This window comes from Brachypodium distachyon, chromosome 3, assembly GCF_000005505.3.
Source record: "Brachypodium distachyon strain Bd21 chromosome 3, Brachypodium_distachyon_v3.0, whole genome shotgun sequence".
NCBI lineage: Eukaryota > Viridiplantae > Streptophyta > Magnoliopsida > Poales > Poaceae > Brachypodium > Brachypodium distachyon.
The window spans coordinates 1107240-1132383 of record NC_016133.3 but is presented as its reverse complement, the minus strand read 5'-3'; the positions used below and the strand labels follow the sequence as shown (position 1 = coordinate 1132383).

Sequence of the window (25144 nt, the reverse complement as noted above, 5' to 3'; positions counted from 1 at the left end):
ATATCGGTCTAAATTAATCAAGGTTTGTGATCTAACCAACAGAAAAGATGAGACGTCGTGTCTTTGATGCAGGATTTCTGATCGGGCAGCAGAAAGGTATCCATCCGTCCATCGGTCAATCGCAGTGTTTCATTCTTCTTTTGGAAGCAATCTTGTTTGTCCCAGCTAACAACAAAAAGTGCATGTCCACACTTTAGTTATTGTTGTTTGAACACAAGGGAGACAGTTGTTGATCTATCCAGGCCATCGAGTTAGGTATACAAATTAATACAGAACAGAGAAGCAAGCACAATTGAACTTCTTGTTTGTTTAAGTAAAAACGTGCTGGTTCAACCATCTTTTCAAGAAAAACGTGTCGGTGTCTTAGGTGCAGCTGGTGAGCACACAATCTGAAGATTTCATGACACGAGGCAACGGTATCAGACTTCAGCAAGGAAAGAAAAACGTTTCATCTCAGCATATATACCTCAAATAGCAGACTTCTTCTATCAACAACCAAGTTCTATTCTTTGCCACAATTCAGGGGATCTGACACAACAGAAATGAACTATTAGCAAAGATTTGTGGAGTAACATAATGGCTCTGTTTCCACAAATCTGTTTGCTTACCCTCCCTAACCGGCAATGCTTCACCCACCACTCCATAGATCCTTCACCCACCAGTCCATAGGTCGTTTTCGAAAACTGAAATCGTCTTCGGAAACTGAGAGATCCCGGATGAGATTATGTGTTCAGATCGGTTACACAGCAAAATCTGATCATCCAGGCCTCAACGGCAGAAGTCCAACATCCTCTTTTGTGGCATCAACCCTTCCATCGCATCCGATTCCAATCTGTTGCCACGAAAAGCGATCTTGTTCGTGCTGCTTAGCAAACTCTTCAACAGCTTTAAAGTCTGCTGAGGTAGCAGTAAAGATGAAGGGGTTTAAATCATGTGGCACATACCAAGATGGATACATGGAAACTAGAGAGAGGGGTCAATAGAATTATAAGATCAACAGAACAGCTACATGTAGTCGAGTGACAACAATTTTGGCAAAGGTTTTGATTGTCCATATTTTAGCTAATGCTTGCAAGAAAAATGAAGAGCATTGGCGTGCCAAATTCTGGCAACTATCCAAGCAAGAGCTTAAATTTTGGTCATGAAAAAAATAGTATGGTTCTAAACAACAAACTTTGCAGAAATGATTCCATTTTAATGATCAGCTCATCCAAACAGGACCCAGACAGTGATGGTCGTCGGTGCAAACTAAAGGCTTTGTGATCTTAATTAGGCGTGGAATCATCGTGGGTTGGTTGGTGCAGGACGCGCGGGCCGGCTTGTGTGCCTCTGTCATGTGCCATCACAAAGGTCGCAGCCTTTTCTGTCTGAAGCAATCTCTCATCAGGTGGCCTACATACATCACATACATATATGCTGATGAGGTCCATGCCCTTAATTAATTTACCTATTGGTGGTAACCAAAGACACTACGCCAGCATGCAGCAGCAACACCAAGATTAATTAGGCAACGTCGAGGTAATCAACAGTTTACACTGAACTGGCCTCCTTTTCTTTTTGCTAGACAGATTTGATTACCAAGAAGTGTGCTGGTTCAGTGATCAGTATGATGGATTCACAAGAGAAGCAGCAGCAGCAGTAGAGGTTGAAGAGCTGGAAACTAACTTGGCGTGTTCCAATCTAGGATAGGACGGATATATATACTAACCAGAACAGAACTCGGCGTGTGACTGGTTGGTGTATCACTTAGGTCAGGATTTATTGGTGATAAACTAAGACGATCGAGGCATCACCACCGTTAATTGTTGGCGTAGGTCCTGCATGTATATATAGCTGTTGCTACCCGTCCTTTAATTATGTACTGGTGAAGGATTCAGGGCCAAACACAACATTATCTATTTCCAACAACAGCACATAGTTCTCAATGTTGACCGATAGTATATACTAAGACGCACTACAGTATGGGCAACAACCGGTATCAGACTTCAGCAAGGAAAGAAAATCAGGCTATGCATTCACAGCTCAAATAGCAGAATTTCTGACAGTGCCAACACGACAAGCTAGATTCCAGTCAGAACAAAATCACAACACACACAAAATAAATGAACTATACGACATATAACATGATGGTTCTGTTCCCAAAGATTTGTTGCTTACCTCCATGCAGGAAATCTGATCCTCAATCCTCCAGGCATCAATTAATAGCAGAGTTCAATGTATTCTTTCCTGCAGCATTAACCCTTCTTCCAATTGCACCAGATTCCAACCTGTTGCCATGAAAAAGCGATCTTGTGCAGTTGTGCTGCATCACAACTCTCTTCACCCCTTCAATGTGTACATGCGAAAAGTACAAACCGTGAGAATGATCAAGCCGTGTTCTTCTGTTTACTCGATTGTTATCTGCAGATGGGACAAACAAACTGGATGAGTTATTTGTTTAAGATATAATGCTGACATAAAATTCCAGCAATTGCAGTTGTTTCTCTGTGGAGTTCGCAGCGTCATGGAAAAGGAAGGATGGTTCACAAGTTTCTTCTCATGCGTGTATGCAAGCAACAACACTGTGCGCTCTTCAAGCTGTCCTGGAACTCAGGGGCACCACCCAATACCAGAATATGCTTCCCCAGTTATCTGACAACTACAAATAGTGCGGTCGTGATGCTTGTCTAGCTCGGCAGCACTCCCTGGTTATTAACACTGCAGGTATCGTGGTAACTCTTGGAAGATGTAATGATGGGAAGATATTGTATAGGTTAAGGTCGTCATGAAATAGATAAAGAGAAACTAGATAAAACAAATTATACTTGAAAGACGTTTTTAAGGTTCTTTCCAGGATGGTCTTGACTCTTGATGTCATGTGGAACTAACCACAGATATATTGGTACCAGGGGAAGAAAACACACCCTGGATACCAATCACATACTTGACTCCCAACTCTTGGAACATTTGCTCAAGTTGCAGAGAATCATAACGATTTTCGTTGCTGTACCAAGGGATACGCCCCATATATGCTCAAGTTAAAATAACAAAAAATCTTTCCTCCCCTGTTATTTTACACCAATCTAGGCAATGCACCATGCTTGCGGTACATAAACATGCGAGTCTTTGAGGACTCAGGGTATAATTCAAGTTTTTGAATTTCCATCATACATTCTGATTGATTGAACATACAATGTCACTCCATACAAACATAGTAGTGGTAGTCTCAAATGTATGCTTAATTCAGTGTGCTGAAACAAATTAAGCCAGGGCAAATCCAGTGAATCGAGTCTGAAGCAAGTACCAGCAACAGCAGAAGACATTTTGGCTTAATTGTAGCCTTCCTGATGCCCTCATCCTCCTCACTCCTTCATCCTGCGCAGCCACTTGAGCGAGCTCTCAAGCTCGCTATACGCGGTCACCTGTGCAAGGCTCTTGCTCTCGATCCCATAATCAAACACCTCATACGCGTCTGGCACCCTCCCTGCCCGGCACAACGCCCTGATGAACGACGCGTACGCCGGCGTCTCGAGCTTCATCGCAGCCCCTACCATGGACCTGTACACCTCGACGGCCTTGTCCAGCTTTCTGTTCTTGCAGAGGCCCATCAGCAGCGTGTTGTAGGTCCGGGCATTCGGCTCGCAGCCCTTGGCCTCCATCTCCTCGAGCAGCTTGAGCGCGCCGAGAGCGTCGCCCTTGACGCACATCCCGTTCATGAGCGAGGTGTAGGTGATCACGTCAGGGAAGTGGCCCTCCGCGGCCATGGCGTCGACGTAGGTCCTGGCCTTGGCGACCATCCCGGCGCGGGCGAGGCCGAAGACGAGGGTGTTGTAGGTGACGAGGTCGGGGTCGACGCCGTCGCCCTTCATCCGGCGGAGCACGCCGAGGACGCCCTCGGGGTCGGAGGCTGCGCAGTGGGCCTTCATGAGCGCGTTGTAGACGTGCGCGTCGGCGCGGACGCCGTGGTCGGCGAGAACCGGAAGGAGCTGCTGCCCGATCTCGCGCGGGTCCCCGCGGCGGCAGCAGGCGTCGGCGAGCGCGAGGAGCGCCGGGCGCGGCGCGGGGGAGGACGGCCCGAAGGAGAGCCCCGCGAGCAGGTCCCGCGCCGCGGAGACGGACCGGTGCGCGGCGAGACGGCGGAGGAGGAGCGCGAGGGACTGCACGGGGATAGGGATCGTGGGCGCCGCCTTGAGCGCGAGCGAGGCGGCCGCGTCGACGTCTTTGTCCACCGTGGCGCGGATGGCGGACGAGAGCTCCGCAGGGGAGGTGATGGGCCTCCTCTTATCGGCCGTCACCGGCGCCGGCGCTTCCGCCTGAGCCCGGGGAGCAAGGGCTACCGGGGCGGTGCCTGAGGCCTTGGGGGCAGCGGCTCCCCGGGGCTTCTTATTGCCGTGGGGTTTAGGATGTTGGGTGGTACGAGTTCCAGACGGAACAGCCGGGATGGACGGTGTGGAGGGCTTCGGGGCGAGCCCGCGGGCGGCGCGCATGGCGTGCTGCACCTTCCCCATCTCCGGCGGCGGCGGCGGCGAGGAAATTTGGAACGAGGAATGGGAATACGATTGCGAGGTGGGCTTACGGACGCTGAGGCGAGTACGAGCCGGCCCAATGTAATACAGTCCTATATGGGCTTGTCTTACTGGGCTTAGCTAGAGTGGGCCAAAACTTCTCGTGGGCTCCACGAGCTGCGGGCCCGCATTGACGGTCAACGCACAGGACGCGAACGACAGAGACAAGGAGAATCATGTCGTGGCTTTCTTGCCGTCGCCCCCTCCATTTTGTCGCAATTATTTAAGCCGGGTCTAGGTCGAAGAGCATTACTCTTACTAGGACAGATGCTCTAAAAGTTGCTAACCATGCATCCGACACCTCGGGGCATTGTGCACGCCACTCGTTGCCATCTTTGAAATCTGATAGCAATGGCTCCTGGAAAGATTTGTCAAAGAGCACAGTGTTATCCGGGATCAAGTCGCAATAGTTTCTTTGGAATTTGATAGCAATGTCTTGCGGAAGACTTGTCAAAAGACCATCGGTGTCGACCGAGATCAAGTATTGATAGTTTTATTTTTTCATTTGTGTTGATGCTGTTTCTTTTTTACGTGTAACAAGGTTTTCGCTTCTTCCGCATCCGGTGAGTCATCCTCTTTATTTCTTATCGGTAAACTTCAAATTTATATTAAAAACCTTAAAAAAATTATATTAAATGGAGAAATATAACACCGTTTAACTGTTTATGTAGTACCTCCGCCAAAACGGCATGCATATTCTTCTGCATATATTACTTGTCCCGGATTTAGTAAGTACAGAATTGTATTAAATCAGTGACAAGTAATTCCGGTCGGAGGGAGTACTTACATTACTTCAGGACTATAACAGCGAACCAAAATCTGCGAAACCAAGAATTTCATCCATACAATGTCTGTTTTTCTTTTCTACACGTGTTAATTGAGCGCTAATGCAGATTACTCACATGGTGGTAACCTAAACTCCAAGAGGGCTGGGTACCAGATGATAATACTGTGGAACCGGAGGGGCCGAATCGCGAAACGTGTCGTCTCCTTGCTCCTGGCCTTTCTTTCTCCCTTTCCCTCCTCCTCCTCCTATCACCACCCACTCAACCGGCGGCCACCACCATTGCCTTGCCACAACACAAAGAGACAAACTAGATCCTGCATAAATTCCTCCGCCAACCACACCACGCGCGCCCGCCTCGCCTCGCCTCGTGCGCGCTCACGGTCTCTGGATCCTATCCTTTACGCCCCCATTCCTTCCCTGCGGCCGCGGATTTGGGGGGGTTGCAAGAGAGTGAGTGAGAAGGGAAGGATGGGCTACGTCGGGAACCATGGCGTGGCGACGCTGCGGCGGTACAAGTACAGCGGCGTCGACCACTCCGTCGTCGCCAAGTACATCCTGCAGCCCTTCTGGTCGCGATTCGTCCACCTCTTCCCGCTCTGGTTCCCGTAAGCACACACACACACCCTCGCTCCACAGCCCGCCGTCCGATTATTGCTCGTTTCTTTTTCGTCCATGGGTGCTCCTCATACGTGCGTGTTCGCCTTGATCTGTTCCTTGGCAAGTTCAATGCGCAATGCAGCACCAATGCCGCAGGCTTAACTTGTTCTTGGGATTAACTGCTCTGTACGACCAACGCAAACACATTTATCTTTTCCGTTTATTTTAGCGCAGATTATAGTAGCATCTTAGCGTTCTCCTTTGGCTCGTTAGGTATTGCCTTATGTATATGATTTTGGAAATATGCGCTTTGCTTTACTACAGAATAAGGAACCATCTTTTAAACCTTCAGGAGCATCCAAGTAGACATCTCAAAAGTGCCAACTTTTGCTTAGTGGAGTCACTCAGGAGGCGCTGGAAAGTTTGGCTTTGCATATATTCTGTAGTTTAATACTGGATTAGCTACTCGTTTTCGTACACATGCTAGAGAGAGGTTCTCTAAGGTGGTCTGTCGTTTGGAGGATTTATTCGTGGCTTTGCTAAAGTGGCCGATTCAAAACTTCAGCGTGGTCATTCTTTATTCATGTAGACGTGAGCGATCCAAACCCATTTTTTTTCTAAGGGGAGGTTTTGCTGTGGTGGGTTGTTGTGAACCCAAGACATATTATGCTTGTTTATATGTTCCTTTTACTATTTATAATCAAAGTTTAGCACTGCTAAATTATACATTGGTTACTTAATGAAAGTAATTATGTATACGTTTTGCCTTTGACTTGTTTTCTTTGTTCAAATATGTGGAGCAAAGACTAATCTTCTTTCTTTTGTTTCGTTGTTGGAATCATCTGCAGACCAAACATGGTGAGAGTTCTGCACATGCTGTTATTGTAAGCTATGCTATTTTGTTTCAAGGCCTGATAGAACATTGATTCTTATTTTCCAGATTACACTGACTGGTTTCATGTTTCTACTGACATCAGCATTCCTTGGCTTTGTAAGTATGTTTTGCAAGTAATGTTGGACCGATATGTATATGAAGGTTTTGATGCTTGTTTGCAGCAAGTTCATGCCTTGTCACTGTCTCCATGTTGCTGCAGTACTATTCGCCTCATCTTGATACAGCACCCCCTAGATGGGTTCATCTCGCGCATGGAATCCTTCTCTTCCTTTACCAGGTATCCAACTTTATATGCTCACTAGGCATCATATTCTCCCTTTCCAGTATTAACATTATTATATAACAGATAGCATTCTAATAATGCTCATAGTCATTAATCTGCAGTTCTGGCAATATTCTTAAAGTATTTATGGTCCACACTACAAAGGGCTTTTTCTTACTTTTATGCATGTCAAGGTTCCTAAATGCTGACTGAATTTGTGGAGTCCTTTCCTGTTGATCTCTAATTTACAAATTTCATGATTTTCATATGATTCTACAGTGTATAATTTCCAATAACTGCCAGTTTAGAAGGTAGTTTACGTGTTGTAATATGGATGCAGACTTTTGATGCCGTGGATGGTAAACAAGCAAGGCGTACCAACTCATCAAGTCCTTTAGGCGAACTTTTTGATCATGGTAATCTCCATCGTAAATTCAGTTACGTGAACTCAGTTTTATGAAAGCATGCATATGACACTGAATTTTTTTTATCCTGAACAGGATGTGATGCGCTTGCATGTGCTGTAAGTCTATTCATCAACATTGTTTCTTTCTTATGCAAAGATACTAAATTGTTGGGAACTAATTATTTTATCTATTAGTTTGAGTCCCTGGCTTTTGGAAGCACAGCAATGTGCGGAAAGTCTACCTTCTGGTTTTGGGTCATTTCGGCTGTTCCTTTCTACTGCGCAACCTGGGAACAGTGAGTTCATTGGTCTTTTGCTCCTATATTGAAACATCAAACTGTCCTGGGAGCAAGCATTGCTCTACACTCTTCTACATCTATTGCCAAACAAATCATATTTTTATTGGATAATGTTGACCTTGTGATCACAAGTTTCTTTAAATGCTTTTTAGTCTTCAAAATGCTGTGCATGCTTCAGTGCTTATGTGGCCCTTTTTTTCTTCAAATGGCTCTTGAAACTTCATGTGCCTTACTCTACCAGCTATAATGCTTTGCTTTCCATTTTCATGTGGCTCATTACGTTGTAAATGCTTTAATGCTCTCACTGAAGGCACCATTATGAAGCAAATTGAGAGTTTAACTACCCTGTTAAGATTTGTGCAGTTCAGTTGCCGCAAGTCTTGTCGAGTTTGAAACATATATGCTTTGTTATGTTTATTGTTGATGCTTTGTAATATTTATGATTATTCCTATGTTCAGACTTTTGTTGTGTTGCTTTGGACTATTATCTTTTCTTCTCACAAATTTGTTCTGTATGTAGCTATTTTACAAATACGCTTGTTCTTCCTATAGTCAATGGGCCAACTGAAGGCCTTATGCTGATCTATGTGTGCCATATTTTCACCTTTTTCACAGGTACCAATTGACTTAACTTTAATCAACCTCCATAATAATCAAATCTGTTTTGAGTTTGTCAACCTTTGTAGTTTTCTTCTACTAATTTACCATGCAAGCCATATGGTCAGACTGATATTAGTTGTGCATCTTTTATTTCATAGGAGCTGAATGGTGGGCACAGGACTTCCGGAAATCAGTGCCCCTCCTAAATTGGGTCCCTCTTGTTCCTGGTATGTAGATTACCAACATTACAATTTTGTGTATTATAATCATATATTAGTGAATTCCTTAACATGAGCCTACCTAATACTCCGTAAAAATTGAAAACTGCGACCCGGAGTCGGACAATGAAAAATGCTGGAATTCCCTGCTAAAGTTTATTGCCTATTTTTTCTTTTCCAGAAATCCCGCTCTATGGCATCGTGCTGTTTCTAATGGTTGCTTTTGCTGTAATCCCTACGATTGGATCTAAGTAAGTCTGTTTGCCGTTTTGCGTAGTATTTTGCGATGTTTCTTGTTTTAGCTGATATGTGTTTCTTGCCAGATCTGAAACATTTCTTATTCTACTACATAATTCCAATGCCCCAGTTGAAAATAATTCCATTGCTCAATAGATCTGAAACACCTTCTTATTCTTTTGGATCTCTATCACTCTATCTTGTTTGTATACTTGTAGCTCTTATATTCATTTTCGATGGCTAGGGAGGCAAATATCTGTGAGCTGATGAGCCAATTCAAGTTGAAAACGCACCACATTTGTTTAATGTAGAACTGAACAAACATTCAAATTTTAGTCAAGCTCCACTAAGTTAATGTTGTAAACCTACAGCACTCATAATGTCTACAAAGTTGTCGAAGCAAGAAAAGGAAGCATGCTGCTGGCACTAGCAATGGTCAGTTCTAAATTTATTGTCATATTGTGCTTCTCTTTCTCCACCTGACTTTCTTCTGCTTTTCTTCATTTTACCAGCTCTTTCCTTTTGGTTTCCTCTTGGCTGGAGCTCTCGTGTGGTATGCCTGTTGAACCTTCTGAGTTCCGTTGTATATACATGTTACTCTTTTCTAGCAAATTTGGGCTAGACAACTGAATCTGGTATCAGGAAAAAAACATTGGAAATATCACTTACTGAAGGATATTACATTAATATGCAGGTCCTATCTGTCTCCTTCAGACATAATGAGAAATCAACCACATCTGCTCATTATTGGAACTGGTTTTGCTTTTGGCTTTCTTGTGGTAAGGACACCCTCTAATACCTGTATTAAATACCTTGCAGATATGTGTTTTGGTGTCGTTGCTACTTAATACCTTTCATGTTTAAAACTAATTTGTTATCTTGCCTGCCACTCTGGGCATTGCCTCGCGACTCTTTCAATTCTGCTCTTGTTTGATTCCTTATCCAAGAGTTATTCTGCTGGTCTTTTAGGGTCTATACCATGATGACATAATATTCCATTTCTTAGTTGAAGATTGGCGCTGTGGGTAGGTGTGAATAAGCAACAGTTAACCGGGCTAGTTTACATTTTTATCATCATGCTTTACTGGTTTGGTTTGTGCAAAACAGTTACTATACACTGTTTTATTTCAGGGCTCCCCAATTCTTTTGTTGTTATAGATGCTCTTTTTCAAACTGTATGGACATTACTTAGTATCTTGTATTGTTGCGCAGGGAAGAATGATTCTGGCTCACTTGTGTGATGAACCCAAAGGTCTTAAGACAGGAATGTGCATGGTACTTGCCTACTGACCATGTTTCTTTTGCACCATTATTTATACAGTCTATGATAATATGTTTATACTTGTTATGTCTAAAATCAATGTTTCCCTTTTGCAGTCCCTAGCGTATTTTCCGTTTGCAATTGCAAATGCGCTGACTGCACGACTTGATAACGGGTTTGTGCCTCATTACATTTTGTGTCATGCCATATATAATAATGTTTTACATCTGATTTTATGGTTAATGATTGTTTCAGAACCCCCCTTGTTGATGAGCAGCTCGTTCTCCTGATGTACTGCCTATTTACAGGTCTGCAATATTTTTTTTGGAATGATGACCGTGTCCATTTACTTGCATTCAAGATGGGTTATTTTTTAGTGTCAAAAGTAGTATTTCTTTCTGGTATTTATTCAAGATGGGTCATTTTTTAGCATTGCCATCCGTAATGATGATTGAATCTACTACTTTTGTCATGGTTTGGTCAGACATTAGAGTGCTGTACTGGTCATTCGGTCGTGCTTGCTTTATAGACTTTAGAGAGGTCCTAGAGGCTATTTGTTATGGTGAAATTGCTAACAAACAATGAAAAAGATCATGAGAAATGCATTACAGTAATTATCATTTCTCATCATAGGCTTTTATTACATTTTACCAGACTCCATGCCCTCTGTATAACACATGCTTGATCTCACTACTTTTATCAATTTGATAGTGGTGCTGTACATGCATTTTGCTACATCTGTTATCCATGAAATCACCAATGCGCTTGGGATCCATTGCTTCAGGTTTGCTAATGACCACTTTGTACTTAATTTTCCACTTCTTTTTTGCATCATTTGTTCTGACACAAGTTCTGTCTGGTAACAGAATCACCAGGAAAAAGGCGTAACTCTAATCAGTACTCGTGTGTGGTATCTGCCAAACAAGCAAGCATACCTACTTGTCTTCATTACATGGATGATGTCTGAATCATATTGTCCTCTGGCATTACTGCTGTGCTGTCCCCTGGAATTTACATCAGCATTAAAAATCTGTGCCGATGATAAAACAATGTATTTAAAACAGATGGGGAAATTTTGTTGTAACTTATGTAGAGCAGATGCTCAGTGAAAACTTTAGGGAGGAGGGAATGTTGAGCTGATTGGCAGATGATGCCTTCGTAATTTATCACATTGTAACACCAACAGAGTTACAGAGATGTGGTTAGTGTTGTTTAAATATGAATCTTTCTGATTTGGTTGACATCATTAACTATGATTCTATATATCAGTGTGCACCAATGAATTAGATGCTGGTACTTTTGAGAAAATCTTTTGTTCACTCTTGTTTGAACATATCAATGAAAATAAAATCAGTACCATGTGCTGCATAATGCAAATAAAATCCCAAGATGGGCAGCTAGAACACAAGAAAATGGTGGCTAGCTTTTTCTTGAGCCTTGTGGTAGTTATTTGAGTACAATTTTAATGGAGCAAGTAACTGTAATGGAGAATGTGCAGTACCAAGCACTGAGCTTAGCTGGCATGGCAGGTTTCATTTCAATCATCAGAATAAATTGCTCAGACTCTAGCAAATCATCAGTAGCTTCTTCTGTGGCTTCTGAGCTAAGTCAGCAATGGCTGTCCTGCGACGAGCTGTGGCGCTCTTGTTGCTTCTTGTGGCCAATGTTGCCGTGGCGAGCAGCACCAGCGTCGCCTCTGAGATGAAGGTTCCAGCGATCTTTGTGTTTGGTGACTCCACAGCTGACGTGGGGAACAACAACTACTTGCCTGGGAGCAGTGCCAGGGCTGACTTCCCTCACAATGGCGTCGACCTCCCTGGCAGCGAGCCAACGGGCAGGTTCAGCAATGGCCTCATCGGCGCAGACTTCTTGGGTGAGCCAACTGATCACACGTTTCAAATAATGGCAGCAAGTTACATTGCAAGTCTTTCTGATGAATGAATGATAAAATTTACAGCCATCGACATGGGTTTCAGTGGTAGCCCGCCGCCGTACCTCTCTCTCGTCGCCAGCAGCAGCGGCGAGGCGATGAGCAACAAGACTCAGAAGATGACAGGTGCTGCTCTTGCCTCCATGAGAGGAGCCAACTATGCTTCTGGAGGCTCTGGTGTTCTTGATTCCACGGTACGTAAGAACTGTTTGACCAGTTTCCTGGGAATGTTTGTGAAGTGCCAACATGTTCTGAATTCAAATAGTGTTTGTCCAGACATAAATTTCGATTAAATTGGTTACTGAACCCCAATACATTTGTAGTTCTATATTTTTATGATTACCAGAAGAATTTCGGTGGGGATCTGGTTTATTAGTACCTAAAGTTGAGAAAATTCTCCACATCTTCAAAGCAACAACTTCTGTACTCCAGCTCTGTATTTCATGAAGCACAATTACATAGTTGGACTTGGAGATAGTTGAAATCAGAACTACACTTTTACACCCTCAGCCAGTGCAGTAACAAATGATGATCACACCAGGGAGCTACCATCAACATGACGAAGCAGATAGAGTACTTTTCGGAGCTCAAAGACCAGATGTCGACCAGATTGAGCAGTGACAGAGCATCGGCAATGCTCTCAAAGTCCATCTTCCTCATCAGTGCAGGCGCGAACGATGCCTTCGACTTCTTCTCGCAGAACAGATCACCGGACTCCACAGCGCTCCAGCAGTTCTGCGAAGCAGTGATCTCCACATATGATAGCCATGTCAAAGTAAGAGATCTGGCAATTCCTTGATGCTTCTGCAACTCTACGATTCATTCGACTCTGAATCAATATTACGCCGTAGAATTTGAACAAAGCATACATCCTCAGTTTAATTATGCTGTATCAACTACATCATTGTGCAGACATTGTACAATTTGGGGGCAAGGAAGTTTGCGGTGATCAACGTGCCGCTGATCGGGTGCTGCCCGTACTGGAGAAGCCAGAACCCGACCGGGGAATGCGTCGAGCCGCTAAATCAGCTGGCCAAGAGACTCAACGACGGAATCCAGGATCTGTTCAGCGACCTCAGCTCCCAAATGCAGGGCATGAAGTACTCCATTGCCAGCTCCTACGCGCTTGTCTCCAATCTGATTGAGAACCCACATGCTGCAGGTAAATTGCAACAACTTAGCAAGAGCATTCATCGCCAGTTCGCCGTGCTTGTACTAAGCATGAAATGTGGTCATCTCTTTTTCTGGCAATCTGCGACCTTGGTTACTTTGTTGGATGCAGGGTTTACAGAGGTGAAGAGTGCATGCTGTGGTGGCGGCAAGTTCAATGCTGAGCAAGGTTGCACCCCCAACTCCAGCTACTGCAGTGACCGCGGCAAATTCCTCTTCTGGGACCTCATGCACCCTACCCAGGCAACTTCCAAGCTCGCAGGCCTTGCCTTCTACGACGGACCGGCACGGTTCGTCGGTCCAATCACCTTCAGGCAGCTGTCGGAGGCATAACTAGGATTAGATCAGAAGGCCTTTTTGTGTCATTCCATAAGTTAGGAAAGATATTATGCCTATTCTGAAGTCTGAACGGCCTAAATTACAAAGGACATCTTGTCATTCGTGTGGAAACTGACACAAAGAGAGGGGAAAATTTGTCCGAGTTTTTGGTTGCTGATCACTCACATTGGGCGATTGATCTGTGCTGTTTGGAGAAATCCACTTAGAGTGGCGGAGCCAGGATTGGAGCAAGACCCGGGCCAAAAATAATCGCTCGTAGCTCCCAGAAAAATGCCCACATGCCAAAGTATATGAAAAAAAAATGGTTTGGTTACATGATTATTAAGGAATTTGAACGAAAAAAATATGGTCTGGATAATCTGTAGCTTTGTTTTGGTTTATGGAGTTAATTTATACAGCACGAAATTGATACTAAGATGAATCAATTTAACACTTTATAATTTACTGTTTTAAAAGAAGAAACTGGAAAGGGTGGCACAAGCAGACACAGACGCTCTGACCATCGAGAGCTTCGGTCCATCAAACACTCTAAAAAAAGTGCCTGGTATTATAGTTTTTGTGTTACAATGATATCGGCACACACAGCCACATGTCTAAATGATATTTAGCAACTAAAACGTAAACTGATAGTTATGTGAAACCCTAACTCTTAATGTGATGGTTTTTTTAATTTACTTGGAGGATGACGACACAAAGCCGGCACCGGACAACATCGGACACTGTTTGGACTTGTGGCCCATCACTTCAATGATGTGCTGTATACATAACTGTAGCAGACACTGCAAGCTGCCTGGTATTATAATTTGTGTTACAATGATAAAACAATTCGGCACACACAACCACGTGCCTAGATGAACCGCTCAGATTTCTGCACCCGAGTACAATTCAAACATGGTAGCATCCTAGTATAAGCTTGCTACGGCAGTTGACCAATGAAATTGTTGAATGACAAGCCTAACGTTCGTAGTCCAGAAATGTTGCCTAGTGATGCTGGGATATGACCTTCAAACTTGTTGTAGTCCAATTCCAACCATTTGAGATTTGGGAGCATGTCGCCGATGTTTGATGGTAATGCGCCCTCTAGCATATTGTTACCTAAGTCTAATACTACGAGAGAAGACAGATTTAACACGGACGGGGGTATTCCACCTGAAAGGCGCCCATTTCCATCAAGGAATAAATCCAGCAGATTTCGCAATAGTCCGATCTCATCGGGAATGCTTCCCGTGAGATGATTATCGCCAAGGTCTACTAAAAATAGATTGGATAAGAAGCCTATATTGCGAGGAATTTCACCTACTAGCAAGTTCGAGGACAGGGCTAAGACCTCAAGATTGGACCAGTTTGCAAGGTTGTCTGGAATCATCCCTTGCAATGAGTTATTTTGCAGCCAAAGTTCTTGCAGTCTGTGTAGACGGTTAAGAGGAGGTAACTCGCCGGTGAAATTATTGTTGTGTAGGTCCAGTCTCTTCAGAAACGTCAGGTTTCCGAGGGAAGGAGACAATGTTCCGGCCAAGCCTTTGCCACCGATGTCGAGCACCGTGACTCGCCCTGGGTGCGTCCGGCTGCAATTGACGCCCTCCCACTGGCAATGGGGGATGCTGGCGTTCCAAGACCTCAAGGCTTGTGTCGGATCCTCGGTGATGGCCCGCCTGAAATCTAGCAACGAGAGCTTGTCGGCGATGGCATCGTTAGGGATTGCAGAGCAACAGATGCTGCTGCATGCTCCGTGAGCAATGAGCAACAATGAGAGCAGCACAAGCATGGCGAATTAATTTATTCACCAGTTGGTTTGTCAAGACGTTCGTGTGAGTCCCCGGTTACCTGCAAAGTACCACAAGGGTTGTTGAGAAAATATCGAAGCTTCACTACCAAAACTATCATAATCTGTCCGAATGTGTCAGGGCAAATGATTATTGTACCCTGAATTATCTCAAGTTTAATTGTACAGTTACCCACCTAAGGACAAAGACAACCAAATCCTAAGATACTGTGGACTAAGTATTCTAAAACCAGGATATGCTCATCATATTTTGTTAGGATAGCAAGTATTTATACAAGAGGCTGTTGGTCCAGGAGGCTTGTCTCAATGTCAGCATGGGTCCATGGCCAACGGTTCAGAATTCTGAGTAATTCGAAACAAGGAAAAAGGCTGGAAGGCTACTGGGCTCATTTGGAGAGGCCTACGAGGCTTTAGGGTTTGGGGGAAATAGTCAGGCTGGGAAGAAGCGGCCCAGCTAGGAGGGATCGGACGCTTTGGGTGCTGGGACAGAGGCAGGCGGCGGCGGCGGTGGCTCTAATGCTGGCTGGCCGGTTACGGCGGCCGGCGCAGCGGCGCGCTACGGGGCATGACGAAGGGAGGCGAGAAAAACGGGGATGCTCACCGCGGGCTCGAGAGGGAGGCGAAGGTCGATGAGGCGGCGGTCGGCGGCTTTGGGCACCGGAGACGAAGAAGACGACGACGGGTCTCGGGCTCCGGGCAACCTCGCGACGAGCAGAGATGCCCGCTAGACTCGCGGCGGCGCGAAGAAGCCAATGGGAGTGGTGTCAGTGGCCCGGTGCTCAGTGGCTCTGCCAAGTCAAGGGAGTGAGTCGTTGGCCACTGGTTGCTGGTTGGCAGGTGCAATGAGGACTGACAGGCGGGCCCCCTGTGGTCAGAGAGAGAGAGAAAAGAGAGTCAAGCTGGCTGGTCAAGAGAGGTCCCACGGGCAGCGCATGTCAGACGCGCGCAGTGCACTGGAACGCGACACGTGGCGTATTCATATAATTTTCAGAAAAAAGAAACATTTTTCCACACGCCCAGATAAATTAATGTGCATTTGCGGGCCTAAACATTGTCCAAAAATTATGAAATTTCACATGCGTGCTTGGAATCTATTTCTCTATCTAACTTAATAGTTTAATCCATTTTGAACTATTTGAACGTAACTACACATTGAAATTCAAATGGCACTAAAAACAATTCCCACAATCTTGGAAATTTTCAGGCACTCATCGCGTGAATATTTTAGCTTTTGCAAAAAAACAACACAAGGTCATTTGTAACTCTTGAACCATAAGATAACAGTTGGAGGTGTCAGGTATAAAATAGGATTACATGCCTTAAACCAAAAGTTTTAATTACGAGACAAAATTAATGCATGACATGGTGATAAGAATGCATGCTTAACCTTAATTGTTCAAAAAATTCCTTAATTAATTTTAAGATCATTACAAAAAAAATTCTCACAATATTTGATACCCCCATGGGCAACTACAAGAACAACTATAACACAAACTTAAATTGATCTTTGCTGATAGTTGCCGCTCTGTGTGCTGGTCGTATGGGGACGACGACTATCCCGCCGTCTACTAGCACAAGCTCTTCTGTGCCAAGCTCCGGTGATGAAGAGGCAAGGATGATGGACCACCATCGGCTCGTCCAAGTACTTATTTGTAACTTTTATTACTTTTAAAATCTTTCGAAAAAAAAAGTCTAAATTGATGTTTAAGCAACCATCGACGAACAAAAGAAGCTACAAAGAACAGGGAACATGCGTTCCGCCGGCCACAGCACGCTTGTGGTTTGCGAGCTGAAAATCTCGAGTGAGTTGGATGCTCAGCTAGCTCAGATCACACTATCACAGTGGCTTAAACCCACTTGTACAACAGCATTAAACATCCACACACTTGCACCGTACTATCTGCCATTTTCCATGCCATCGTCTTATCTTAATCAGCTTCCACGGTCGTTTCTGCAAAGACTTTGAGTCGGTCGGTCAAGCTTTGACTCCCTCGCCGTGCCTTTTTTTTAAAATAGAAATAAAGTACAACTAGCTTTGGAAACACGAGGCAAAGCCAGAAAGAAACGCCCCAGAAACAACGGCCCAGCCTGGCCGCGAGAGCAGCTAGAAATGGCAAAGGAAATGTGGTCGCCCCCACCTGAACAACACCTCTTTATTATCAAGCCCAGAGGGCAACGCAAAATGGAACTGTACATGGGTAGGGAGTAAGTACAGGGAGAGGATTACTCGGGAGAGACAAGGAAAGAGCACACGCTGCCACACCAAGAAGTGAGGGCAGAACTAGCAGGGGCGCAGGGGGAGCGGCAGCACCAGAGAGCGGCATCCGAATGGGGGACAGCATCAAACACGCGACGATTCCGGCTCTTCCAAATGCTCCACATCAGCAGGAGAAGGGCGGTGTGCGCAGATATGGGGGCGGTGTTCTCTTTTATAGGGCTGAGTTAAACGGGTTGGGCTTTTTTTAGGACTCAGTGCCGGAAATGGCAGAGAAAATGGAGCGGCGGAGGACGATGACGACAATGTCAGCACCGGAGCCGAGGGAGATAGTGGTGACAGGACTACAACGGGCACCGTTTGGACTTGTGGCCAATCACTTCGATCATGTAGATAGATTGTAGTACAACTGTACCAAGCACTCTAAACTGCCTGGTATTATAGTCTGTGTTACAATGATAAAACAATTCGGCACACACAGCCACGACCCTAAATGAACCGCTCAGATTTCTGCACCCAGGTACAATTCAAACATGCTAGCATCCTAGCTATAAGCTTGCTAAGGCAGTTGGCCGATGAAATTGTTGAATGACAAGCCTAACCTTCGTAGTCCAGGAATATTGCCTAGTGATGCTGGGATGTGACCTTCAAACTTGTTGTAGTCCAATTCCAACCATTTGAGATTTGGGAGCATGTCGCCGATGTTCGATGGTAATGCGCCCTCTAACATATTGTTACCTAAGTCTAATACTACGAGAGAAGACAGATTTAACACGGATGGGGGTATTCCACCTGAAAGGCGCCCATTTCCAGCAAGGAATAAATCCAGCAGATTTCGCAATAGTCCGATCTCATCGGGAATGCTTCCCGTGAGATGATTATGGCCAAGGTATACGAATAATAGATTGGATAAGAAGCCTATATTGCGAGGAATTTCACCTACTAGCAAGTTCGAGGACAGGTCTAACCACTCTAGATTGGAACAGTTTGCAAGGGCGAGGGGAATTTCACCTACTAGCAAGTTCGAGGACAGGTCTAACAACTCTAGATTGGAGCAGTTTGCAAGGGTGTCTCGAATCATCCCTTGCAGTGAGTTATTTCGCAGCAAAAGTAGTTGCAGCCTGTGTAGACGGTTAAGAGGAGGTAACTCGCCGGTGAAATTATTGTTGGATAGGTCCAGTATCTTCAGGAACGTCAGGTTTCCGAGGGAAGGAGACAATGTTCCGGCCAAGCCTAGGTCGCTGATGTTAAGCTCCGTGACTCGCGTTAAGTGCCTCAGGCTGCACATGACGCCCTCCCACTGGCAGTAGGGGATGCTGGCGTTCCAAGACCTCAAGGCTCGTCTTGTATCCTTGGTGATGGCCCGCTTGAAATCTAGCAACGAGATCATGTCCGTGCTTTCATAGTTAGGGATTGCAGAGCAACGGATGCTGCTGCTTGCTCCATGAGCAATGAGCAACAATGACAGCAGCACAAGCATGGTGAGTTAAATTAATTCGGCGGTTGATCTATCAGATGTACCTGCAAAGTACAGTACGTGTGAAGGGGTGTTAATAAAATACCAAAGCTTCATTACCAAAATATGCTCCTATGAACTATCATAATCCTTGCAAATGTTTTCTTAAAACATTCGATAGCCCCATTGGCAACAAGACCAAAATAACTATAACAGGACTGATAGCAAAGCACAAGCCTAAATTGATGTTCAAGCAAAAGTAGTATTACCACGAATGAGCAACAGGAGCCAGCTAGAGCGAATAAGGAACCTGGGTTCGACCGGCCACAGCACGATTGTGGTGTGCGAGCAGCAAATGAGTGAGTGGGATGCTCAGCTAGCTCAGATCATAGTGGCTTATAACCACCTGTACAACAGCGTTAGATCCACATACTTGCACCGTATCTGCCATTTTCCATGCACATCTTATCTTCCATGGTTGTTTCTGCGAAGACTTTGAGTCAGTCCATCTTTGGCTCACTCAAACCTGCTGTCCCTGTATTTCCGGCTGGAATTGGACAAGGATCTCTTCTCCCTTGATAACACATGTGGAGCAGATTATTCCAGCAAGTACATCTTACAATAGACACCAGGCCCTCTGTATAACCTATGCTTGATCTCACTACTTTTATCAATTTGACAGTGGTGCTGCGCATGCATTTTGCTACGTCTGTTATCCATGAAATCACCAATGAGCTTGAGATTCATTGCTTCAGGTTTGTTGATGACCACTATATAAGTATATATGCACTACTTTTTTCCATCAGCTGTTCTGGCACAATTTCTGCCTGGCAACATAATCACAAGGAAAAAGGCATAACTCTAAACCCTAGTACTCGTATTTTCATCACTAGGTAAATTGCAACAACTTTACACGAGCATTAATAGCCTGTACTAAGTATGCAATATGGCCATCTCTTTTTCTGGAATATCTGCAACCTTGCTCACTTTGTTAGATGCAGGGTTTACAGAGGTGAAGGAGTGTATGCTGAGGTGGCGTGCTGTGGTGGTGGCAAGTTCAATGCCGAGGAAGGTTGCACCCCCAACTCCAGATACTGCAGCGATCACAGAAAGTTCCTCTTCTGGGACCTCCTGCACGGTTCACCGGTGCAATCACCTTCAAGCAGCTGATTGAGGCATAACATTTCATTCACCATCAGAACTAGGATTAGAAGGCATTTTTGTATCATTCAGTATGCCTATTCTGAAGTCTGAGCTGCCTAAATTACAAAGAACATTTCGCCATTCATCTAGAAACTGACACAAAAGAGGAAAACATCTGTCCGAGTTTTCTCAAAAGCTTTGGTAAAAATGGTTGCTGATCACTCGTACTGGACGATTGATCGGTGCTCTCCTCAAGCAACGGAGAAGTCCACTCAGTGGTCAGCCATTGCTTCACTCTGTCTCGTTTCGCCACAAGCCGGCCTTTGTTCCTTGCAGACAGCCGCAGGGGGCTCCCCGTCCGGCTCAGAACCTCTTGCGCCAGCTCCCGCACTTTGGGTTCGCCACGGACATCGCTGTGCTTCCCGACGCCGCACACCACAGAAACCTCCAATGGCAATGCACGGCCCCCCTTAATCGCGTCCACCCACTGCAGCATCAGCACATAGGCTGAAGTTACACTGAACCCATGCAGGTTCAGCTTCACCTCATTTTCTGACCAATTCATCGCCTTGTCCAGCACCGACGAGGCTGCCAGAAGCTCCTGCACAACATCAGCTTCTGCCGGCCATGGAGATCCAGACCTGAGCTTCTTCACCAGCTGCGCCGATGACAACGGGAGCGAGGGCCCCAATTCTCGAGCCATCTTAACCACCGTCGTGCACGAGTTGAGCACAAAATTGTAGGCTTTTGTAGTCGGCGCAATGCGCAGCTTCCTCATCCTCTTCAGCCACATTAGCATCTTGCCATGATCACGGCACGCGCTGTAGCATGAGAGGACAATGTTGGCCGCGCCAGTGCCGAGCCGGATACCAGCGTCCGACATGGACGCAATCACCCTCTCCATCTCAGCCAACTGCCCTGCCTTCCCATAGCATTTCGCCACCAATCCAAACTGAAACGCATCAGGCTTGTGCCCCAGAGAGACCATCTCCCTGAGCGCCTCCTCGGCCTCGGCGGCGAGGCCCATGAGGCACAGGGACTTGATCATGGCCATGTAGATCCTGCCACCGCCGCCGCCGCCGGCGCCAGACCCGGAGAGCGCCGGCGGAGGCATCGCCCGGAGCTGCGCGTAGAAATCCATGGCCCGGCGATTGAGCCCGCGGGAGGAGAAGGCGGCCATGAGGTCGCAGTAGAAGAGGGCGACCTCGGAGGGGCACTGGAGGCGCGCGGCGGAGCCGGCGACGAGGGATCTGGACTCCTCCGCGCCGCCTGTGGCTTCGAGCAGCGCCGCGACCCCCGCCGCGTGGATCGAGCTCCACTTGAACCACCGCGCCTGCGTCACCGCCTCGTAGAACTGCAATCGAGATTTGAATAAATTCCCCCCCGGCGAGGAACAGGGTTCGAGATGAAATTGAAGGGGGCTCACGGGAATGGCGAGGGGGTCGGAGTCGATGAGGAGGCGGGAGAGCGCGGCGAGGGCGGCGCGCTCGGATTTTGTGCCGACGTAGCCGCGGATGACGCGCTCCGCCGCGCCGGACGTCACCGTGCGGTCCAGCTCCGACATGAGCCGCCGCTCGCTCCGCCAGCTCGAGCCCCCGCCCGACGCGGCCCGGCGCAGCGACGACGACGCCGAAACCACCGCCGCGCGGGAGGACCTCCTGCGCCGCGCCGCTGACGGCGCCGGTGCCCGTGCCGGGAGCGACGTCGCCGCCGGCATTTTGCTGCTTGGGCTTGGGAGTTGGGGCCGCCGGGGCGGCAGGGCGACGAGTTATCCGATGACGGCGGTGCCTTATCACATATTCTCACATGTCGAGCAAGTTTTTTTTTTGTTTTTTTTAGCGAGTGGTATAATCCACGACTCCACGGCCCAAGCCCATTATAATCTGCGCCTCTAGCCCAAACTTCGGCCCAGCCTAATGCACACGTCACCGCTCCTATCGCCTGCTAATTAATGAATGCAATTTTTTTTTGGAATAATTAATGAATGCAATTAATAACTAACTAAAAATAATTAACTAAACCACTAATCCCCCGTTTCTTCCTGGCGGCTACGCTTCGTCAAAGCCAAGAAGAAGAAGAAGTTTCAGAAAAGGAAACCAAATCACACGCCAAAGCCGGCCGGGGAAAAGCATCGCCGCGAAGCAACAAGCAAGGCAGACCGCCGCCGCCGCCCGCCGGCGAAGCAAAGCCACCAATCGAGCTTCGCCAGGCGACTCGCCCAACGCAGGTTCGCCCGCCGGTTCTTCTTCTTCCTCCTCCACTCGTCCGGCGACCGTGTCCCGGCGGTCCGGCCTCGCCGGTTGACTGACTTATTGGTTGGTTGATATTCTCGGAATCTCGCGGCCAGGACAGGCCTGGCTAGGGCAGCGACGACCGAGATAGCGATGGCGTCGTCGCCTCCGGATCCGTGGGCGAGGGAGTACGGCGAGGCGGCGCGGCTGGCGGACGACGTGGGCGCCATGGTCGCCGTCGGCGGGGGCGGCGGCGGCCCGGAGGCCATGCGCCACGCGTCGGCCATCCGGAGGAAGATCACCATCCTCGGGACCCGGCTCGATAGCCTCGAGGGCTCGCTCTCCAGGGTTCCCCCAAAGTCCATGTATGTATGTCAGTTTGGTTGCTCATAGTAGTACTGGTATATCTGCTTTCCTGTTACCTGTTTCTGTATACTGCGTGCGTTACTGCTGCTATGGAAGATGGATGGAAGGGAGTGATTGTGGTTGATTGCTCTGTATTAGTCTGACCAGTTAGTAGCTGCAGTTAGCTGAAACGAATCGTATGATAGCGTAGGATCCGAGTGAACTAGTTGCAGAATGTTTGTGGAAGCCGTGTTGCTGTCGATTCCATGTTCAGCAGACCCAGAGAACCAAAATTGAGTTAGGTGTGCAGTCTTCAACGGTTGCTCCTTTCCCAGGTTCCTTGCGCTTGCACGGTTTCACCTGCGTGGATCAGAGACTAGATGAAAAACGGAAAGAAATACCGGAGTCACGCACTCTGGGAAAGAGTGAACAAGTACATCTCTACAATGGCGACGGGTTGAGCTTGTTTTGAAGAACAACTGGAGGATTTTTTAAAACCTTGTTATATAGTGTGCATGATAAAGGGTATATGCTTGTTACTCTTGTACGAACACAAGAACAATTCTATAACCATAGTATCTCCATGAGCCATGAGCTCTCTATGAAGGAACTTCCATTATGCGGTAGATTAGGGATATATGTCCTGATGCTTTTTTAAAGTTATTAAGTAATCCTTTTCATGTTTTGCAGCACTGACAAGGAGTTGCATAAGCGCCAAGACATGCTTTCTAATTTGAGATCTAGAGCAAAACAGATGGCGTCCAGTTTCAATATGTCAACCTCTGCCAATAGGTGTGTTCTTCATATTGGTGTTGATGCCGTACTTGATATTTTTAAAACTAGGCTCATCATTGCTTTATCATGTTAACGAAATTCAAATGCAAATTGATGAAATTTCTTGTTAATAATCAGTGTATCAAATATGTGTTTTCATAATTTAGGGAGGATTTGCTTGGTCAGACTAAGAAACCTGCTGATGACATGAGCAGAGTAGCCGCATTGGACAGCCAAGGGATTGTTGGCCTTCAGAGGCAAATCATGAAAGGTATTGATGTATGACTTACTATTTCATCATGCCGTTGTGACATTGAAGTGCTCTGATGATGTCCAAGTGGTCGCTGGATGTGATGGCTGGCCTGTCGCCTCCAGCTTCCACCATCCTCAACAAGTAGACCATTGTGGTTGTGGCAAGTTCAGTGGTTTTAGTGGTGGTGTTCAGTTTGCTAAACTAATGAAGGAGAGATTTTTGCTGCTTCTTTTTTAGTGTACCAACAGAACTAGAGGAGTGATGTCTTTATGGCTGGTCAAACCGTTAAACTAGATACTCTTGTCCCACCTTTGCCTCATACTGGGCATGCCAAATGCATTCCTCACCATTTCAGTGGCATGAGCACATTTAGCAGAAATTCAGAACTCACCAGTTGCACCGGCATATATTTCAATTTTCTCTATTATTATTCGTGTAGTCATTTTGTTTCAAAAGAAAAATGATGAACTTTCTTAACCATTGCACTCTACTGAAAATTTGCAATTAGCTACATGTTCTATGTTCGCTACGCTTGCTATTTGCTTTGTATGAACTACAGCTGGTTGCAAATACGAGCATTTTGCAAGAGTGGTCAAATTGACAATTCCATGGTAGCTAATCCATTCTGTTTGCCGTAACAATTTGCAGAACAAGATGAGGGTCTTGAGAAGCTGGAACAGACAGTACTGAGCACTAAACATATTGCATTAGCAGTCAATGAAGAACTTGACCTGCATACAAAACTGATTGTTAGTTCCCTCCTGCACAGTAACATGTATTTTTGTTCTCTAGACTGGATAATAACCGCACCTATCTTCATGATTTGTAGGAAGACTTGGACGATCATGTTGATGGTACAAACTCGCGCCTTCAGGTTGTATTTTAAACCCTTTTTCCGCGCCTAATCCTTGGGCATCCAAGAAAGTTTCGTCGCTGTTTGGTGTTAATTATTTCTAGCCTTCTGCAAATTAAATTTTGACACAGAACTCTTCTTTTCAATTCAGCGTGTGCAAAAGAAGCTCGCGGTTCTGAACAAGCGCGCCAAGGGTGGATGCTCGTGCATGTCCTTACTGTTGTCTGTTGTCTCTATAGTGATGCTCGTGGTCATTGTCTGGCTCCTCATGAAGTTCCTGTAACCTGTTGTCCAACTCAAACCAGTTTCAAAATGTGCAGTCTTTCGAAGATAAATACACTTGCTTCCATTTCGTCTTCCTTTCCGCCACAAGTGAGAAAAATGGGCAGCAGTTTGTGTATGCCTTTGACAGGTTGAAATGTGAAGTTCTTCAGACTTTCTATATCTGTGATTTACAAGTTCCTTCAAGGCATCAATCAGCTGATAATGAAATGCTGTGTGTAAGAAACTTTTACTACAGTACCATTTCCCACGGTAGTTCATATA

At 46.1% G+C, this 25144-nt stretch overlaps 6 protein-coding genes and 1 long non-coding RNA gene across 15 annotated transcripts; 3 read left to right on the top strand and 4 right to left on the bottom strand.

Annotated features, from left to right (window-relative positions):
- Positions 1-15: 15 nt before the first annotated feature.
- On the bottom strand, positions 16-4687 carry LOC100841847 (pentatricopeptide repeat-containing protein At2g17670). 7 transcript variants are annotated; one of them, XM_024461550.1, is made up of 5 exons: positions 3284-4686; positions 2158-2400; positions 609-894; positions 467-528; positions 16-165 (listed from the first exon to the last, which is right to left on the bottom strand). In XM_024461550.1, the coding sequence occupies exon 1, from the start codon at positions 4485-4487 to the stop codon at positions 3342-3344; it is 1146 nt and encodes a 381-aa protein (XP_024317318.1). In that variant the 5' UTR covers positions 4488-4686; the 3' UTR covers positions 16-165; positions 467-528; positions 609-894; positions 2158-2400; positions 3284-3341. The 7 variants fall into 7 exon arrangements, with proteins under 7 accessions (XP_024317318.1, XP_024317317.1, XP_024317319.1 ...); XM_024461549.1 differs by lacking the exon at positions 16-165 and adding an exon at positions 180-389; XM_024461551.1 differs by lacking the exon at positions 16-165 and having other exon boundaries at positions 180-528; positions 2158-2325; positions 3284-4687.
- An 845-nt stretch (positions 4688-5532) lies between these two features.
- On the top strand, positions 5533-11347 carry LOC100836263 (choline/ethanolaminephosphotransferase 1). The gene is made up of 18 exons (XM_003573414.4): positions 5533-5936; positions 6777-6786; positions 6869-6919; positions 7023-7100; positions 7426-7501; positions 7586-7608; positions 7687-7787; positions 8311-8405; positions 8549-8617; positions 8790-8859; positions 9217-9280; positions 9358-9398; positions 9540-9624; positions 10058-10120; positions 10223-10281; positions 10362-10414; positions 10818-10890; positions 10973-11347. The coding sequence occupies exons 1-18, from the start codon at positions 5800-5802 to the stop codon at positions 10992-10994; spliced, it is 1170 nt and encodes a 389-aa protein (XP_003573462.1). The 5' UTR covers positions 5533-5799; the 3' UTR covers positions 10995-11347.
- A 167-nt stretch (positions 11348-11514) lies between these two features.
- On the top strand, positions 11515-13709 carry LOC100841539 (GDSL esterase/lipase At5g55050). Of its 2 annotated transcripts, XM_003570778.4 has the most exons (5): positions 11515-11979; positions 12064-12230; positions 12578-12811; positions 12949-13198; positions 13319-13709. In XM_003570778.4, the coding sequence occupies exons 1-5, from the start codon at positions 11721-11723 to the stop codon at positions 13537-13539; spliced, it is 1131 nt and encodes a 376-aa protein (XP_003570826.1). In that variant the 5' UTR covers positions 11515-11720; the 3' UTR covers positions 13540-13709. The 2 variants fall into 2 exon arrangements, with proteins under 2 accessions (XP_003570826.1, XP_014756294.1); XM_014900808.2 differs by having other exon boundaries at positions 12949-13709.
- Positions 11852-12667, bottom strand: LOC112271722. Its single transcript, XR_002965001.1, has 3 exons — positions 12416-12667; positions 12102-12287; positions 11852-11988 (listed from the first exon to the last, which is right to left on the bottom strand). It is a non-coding gene; the product is annotated as an uncharacterized LOC112271722 (long non-coding RNA).
- A 471-nt stretch (positions 13710-14180) lies between the features above and the next one.
- LOC100841233 (putative receptor-like protein kinase At3g47110) lies at positions 14181-19703 on the bottom strand. The gene is made up of 6 exons (XM_024460609.1): positions 19269-19703; positions 18104-19064; positions 17959-17971; positions 15930-16052; positions 15330-15369; positions 14181-15204 (listed from the first exon to the last, which is right to left on the bottom strand). The coding sequence occupies exons 2-6, from the start codon at positions 19021-19023 to the stop codon at positions 14462-14464; spliced, it is 1839 nt and encodes a 612-aa protein (XP_024316377.1). The 5' UTR covers positions 19024-19064; positions 19269-19703; the 3' UTR covers positions 14181-14461.
- A 466-nt stretch (positions 19704-20169) lies between these two features.
- On the bottom strand, positions 20170-21922 carry LOC104583410 (pentatricopeptide repeat-containing protein At2g17033). Its single transcript, XM_010235416.3, has 2 exons — positions 21569-21922; positions 20170-21496 (listed from the first exon to the last, which is right to left on the bottom strand). Exons 1-2 carry the CDS (start codon positions 21857-21859, stop codon positions 20285-20287), a joined length of 1503 nt encoding a protein of 500 aa, XP_010233718.1. The 5' UTR covers positions 21860-21922; the 3' UTR covers positions 20170-20284.
- A 285-nt stretch (positions 21923-22207) lies between these two features.
- LOC100825424 (syntaxin-52) lies at positions 22208-25090 on the top strand. 2 transcript variants are annotated; one of them, XM_010235415.3, is made up of 7 exons: positions 22208-22369; positions 22495-22738; positions 23409-23510; positions 23660-23763; positions 24394-24494; positions 24575-24619; positions 24750-25090. In XM_010235415.3, exons 2-7 carry the CDS (start codon positions 22527-22529, stop codon positions 24879-24881), a joined length of 696 nt encoding a protein of 231 aa, XP_010233717.1. In that variant the 5' UTR covers positions 22208-22369; positions 22495-22526; the 3' UTR covers positions 24882-25090. The 2 variants fall into 2 exon arrangements, with proteins under 2 accessions (XP_010233717.1, XP_003573428.1); XM_003573380.4 differs by having other exon boundaries at positions 22490-22738.
- The last annotated feature ends 54 nt before the right edge of the window (positions 25091-25144 follow it).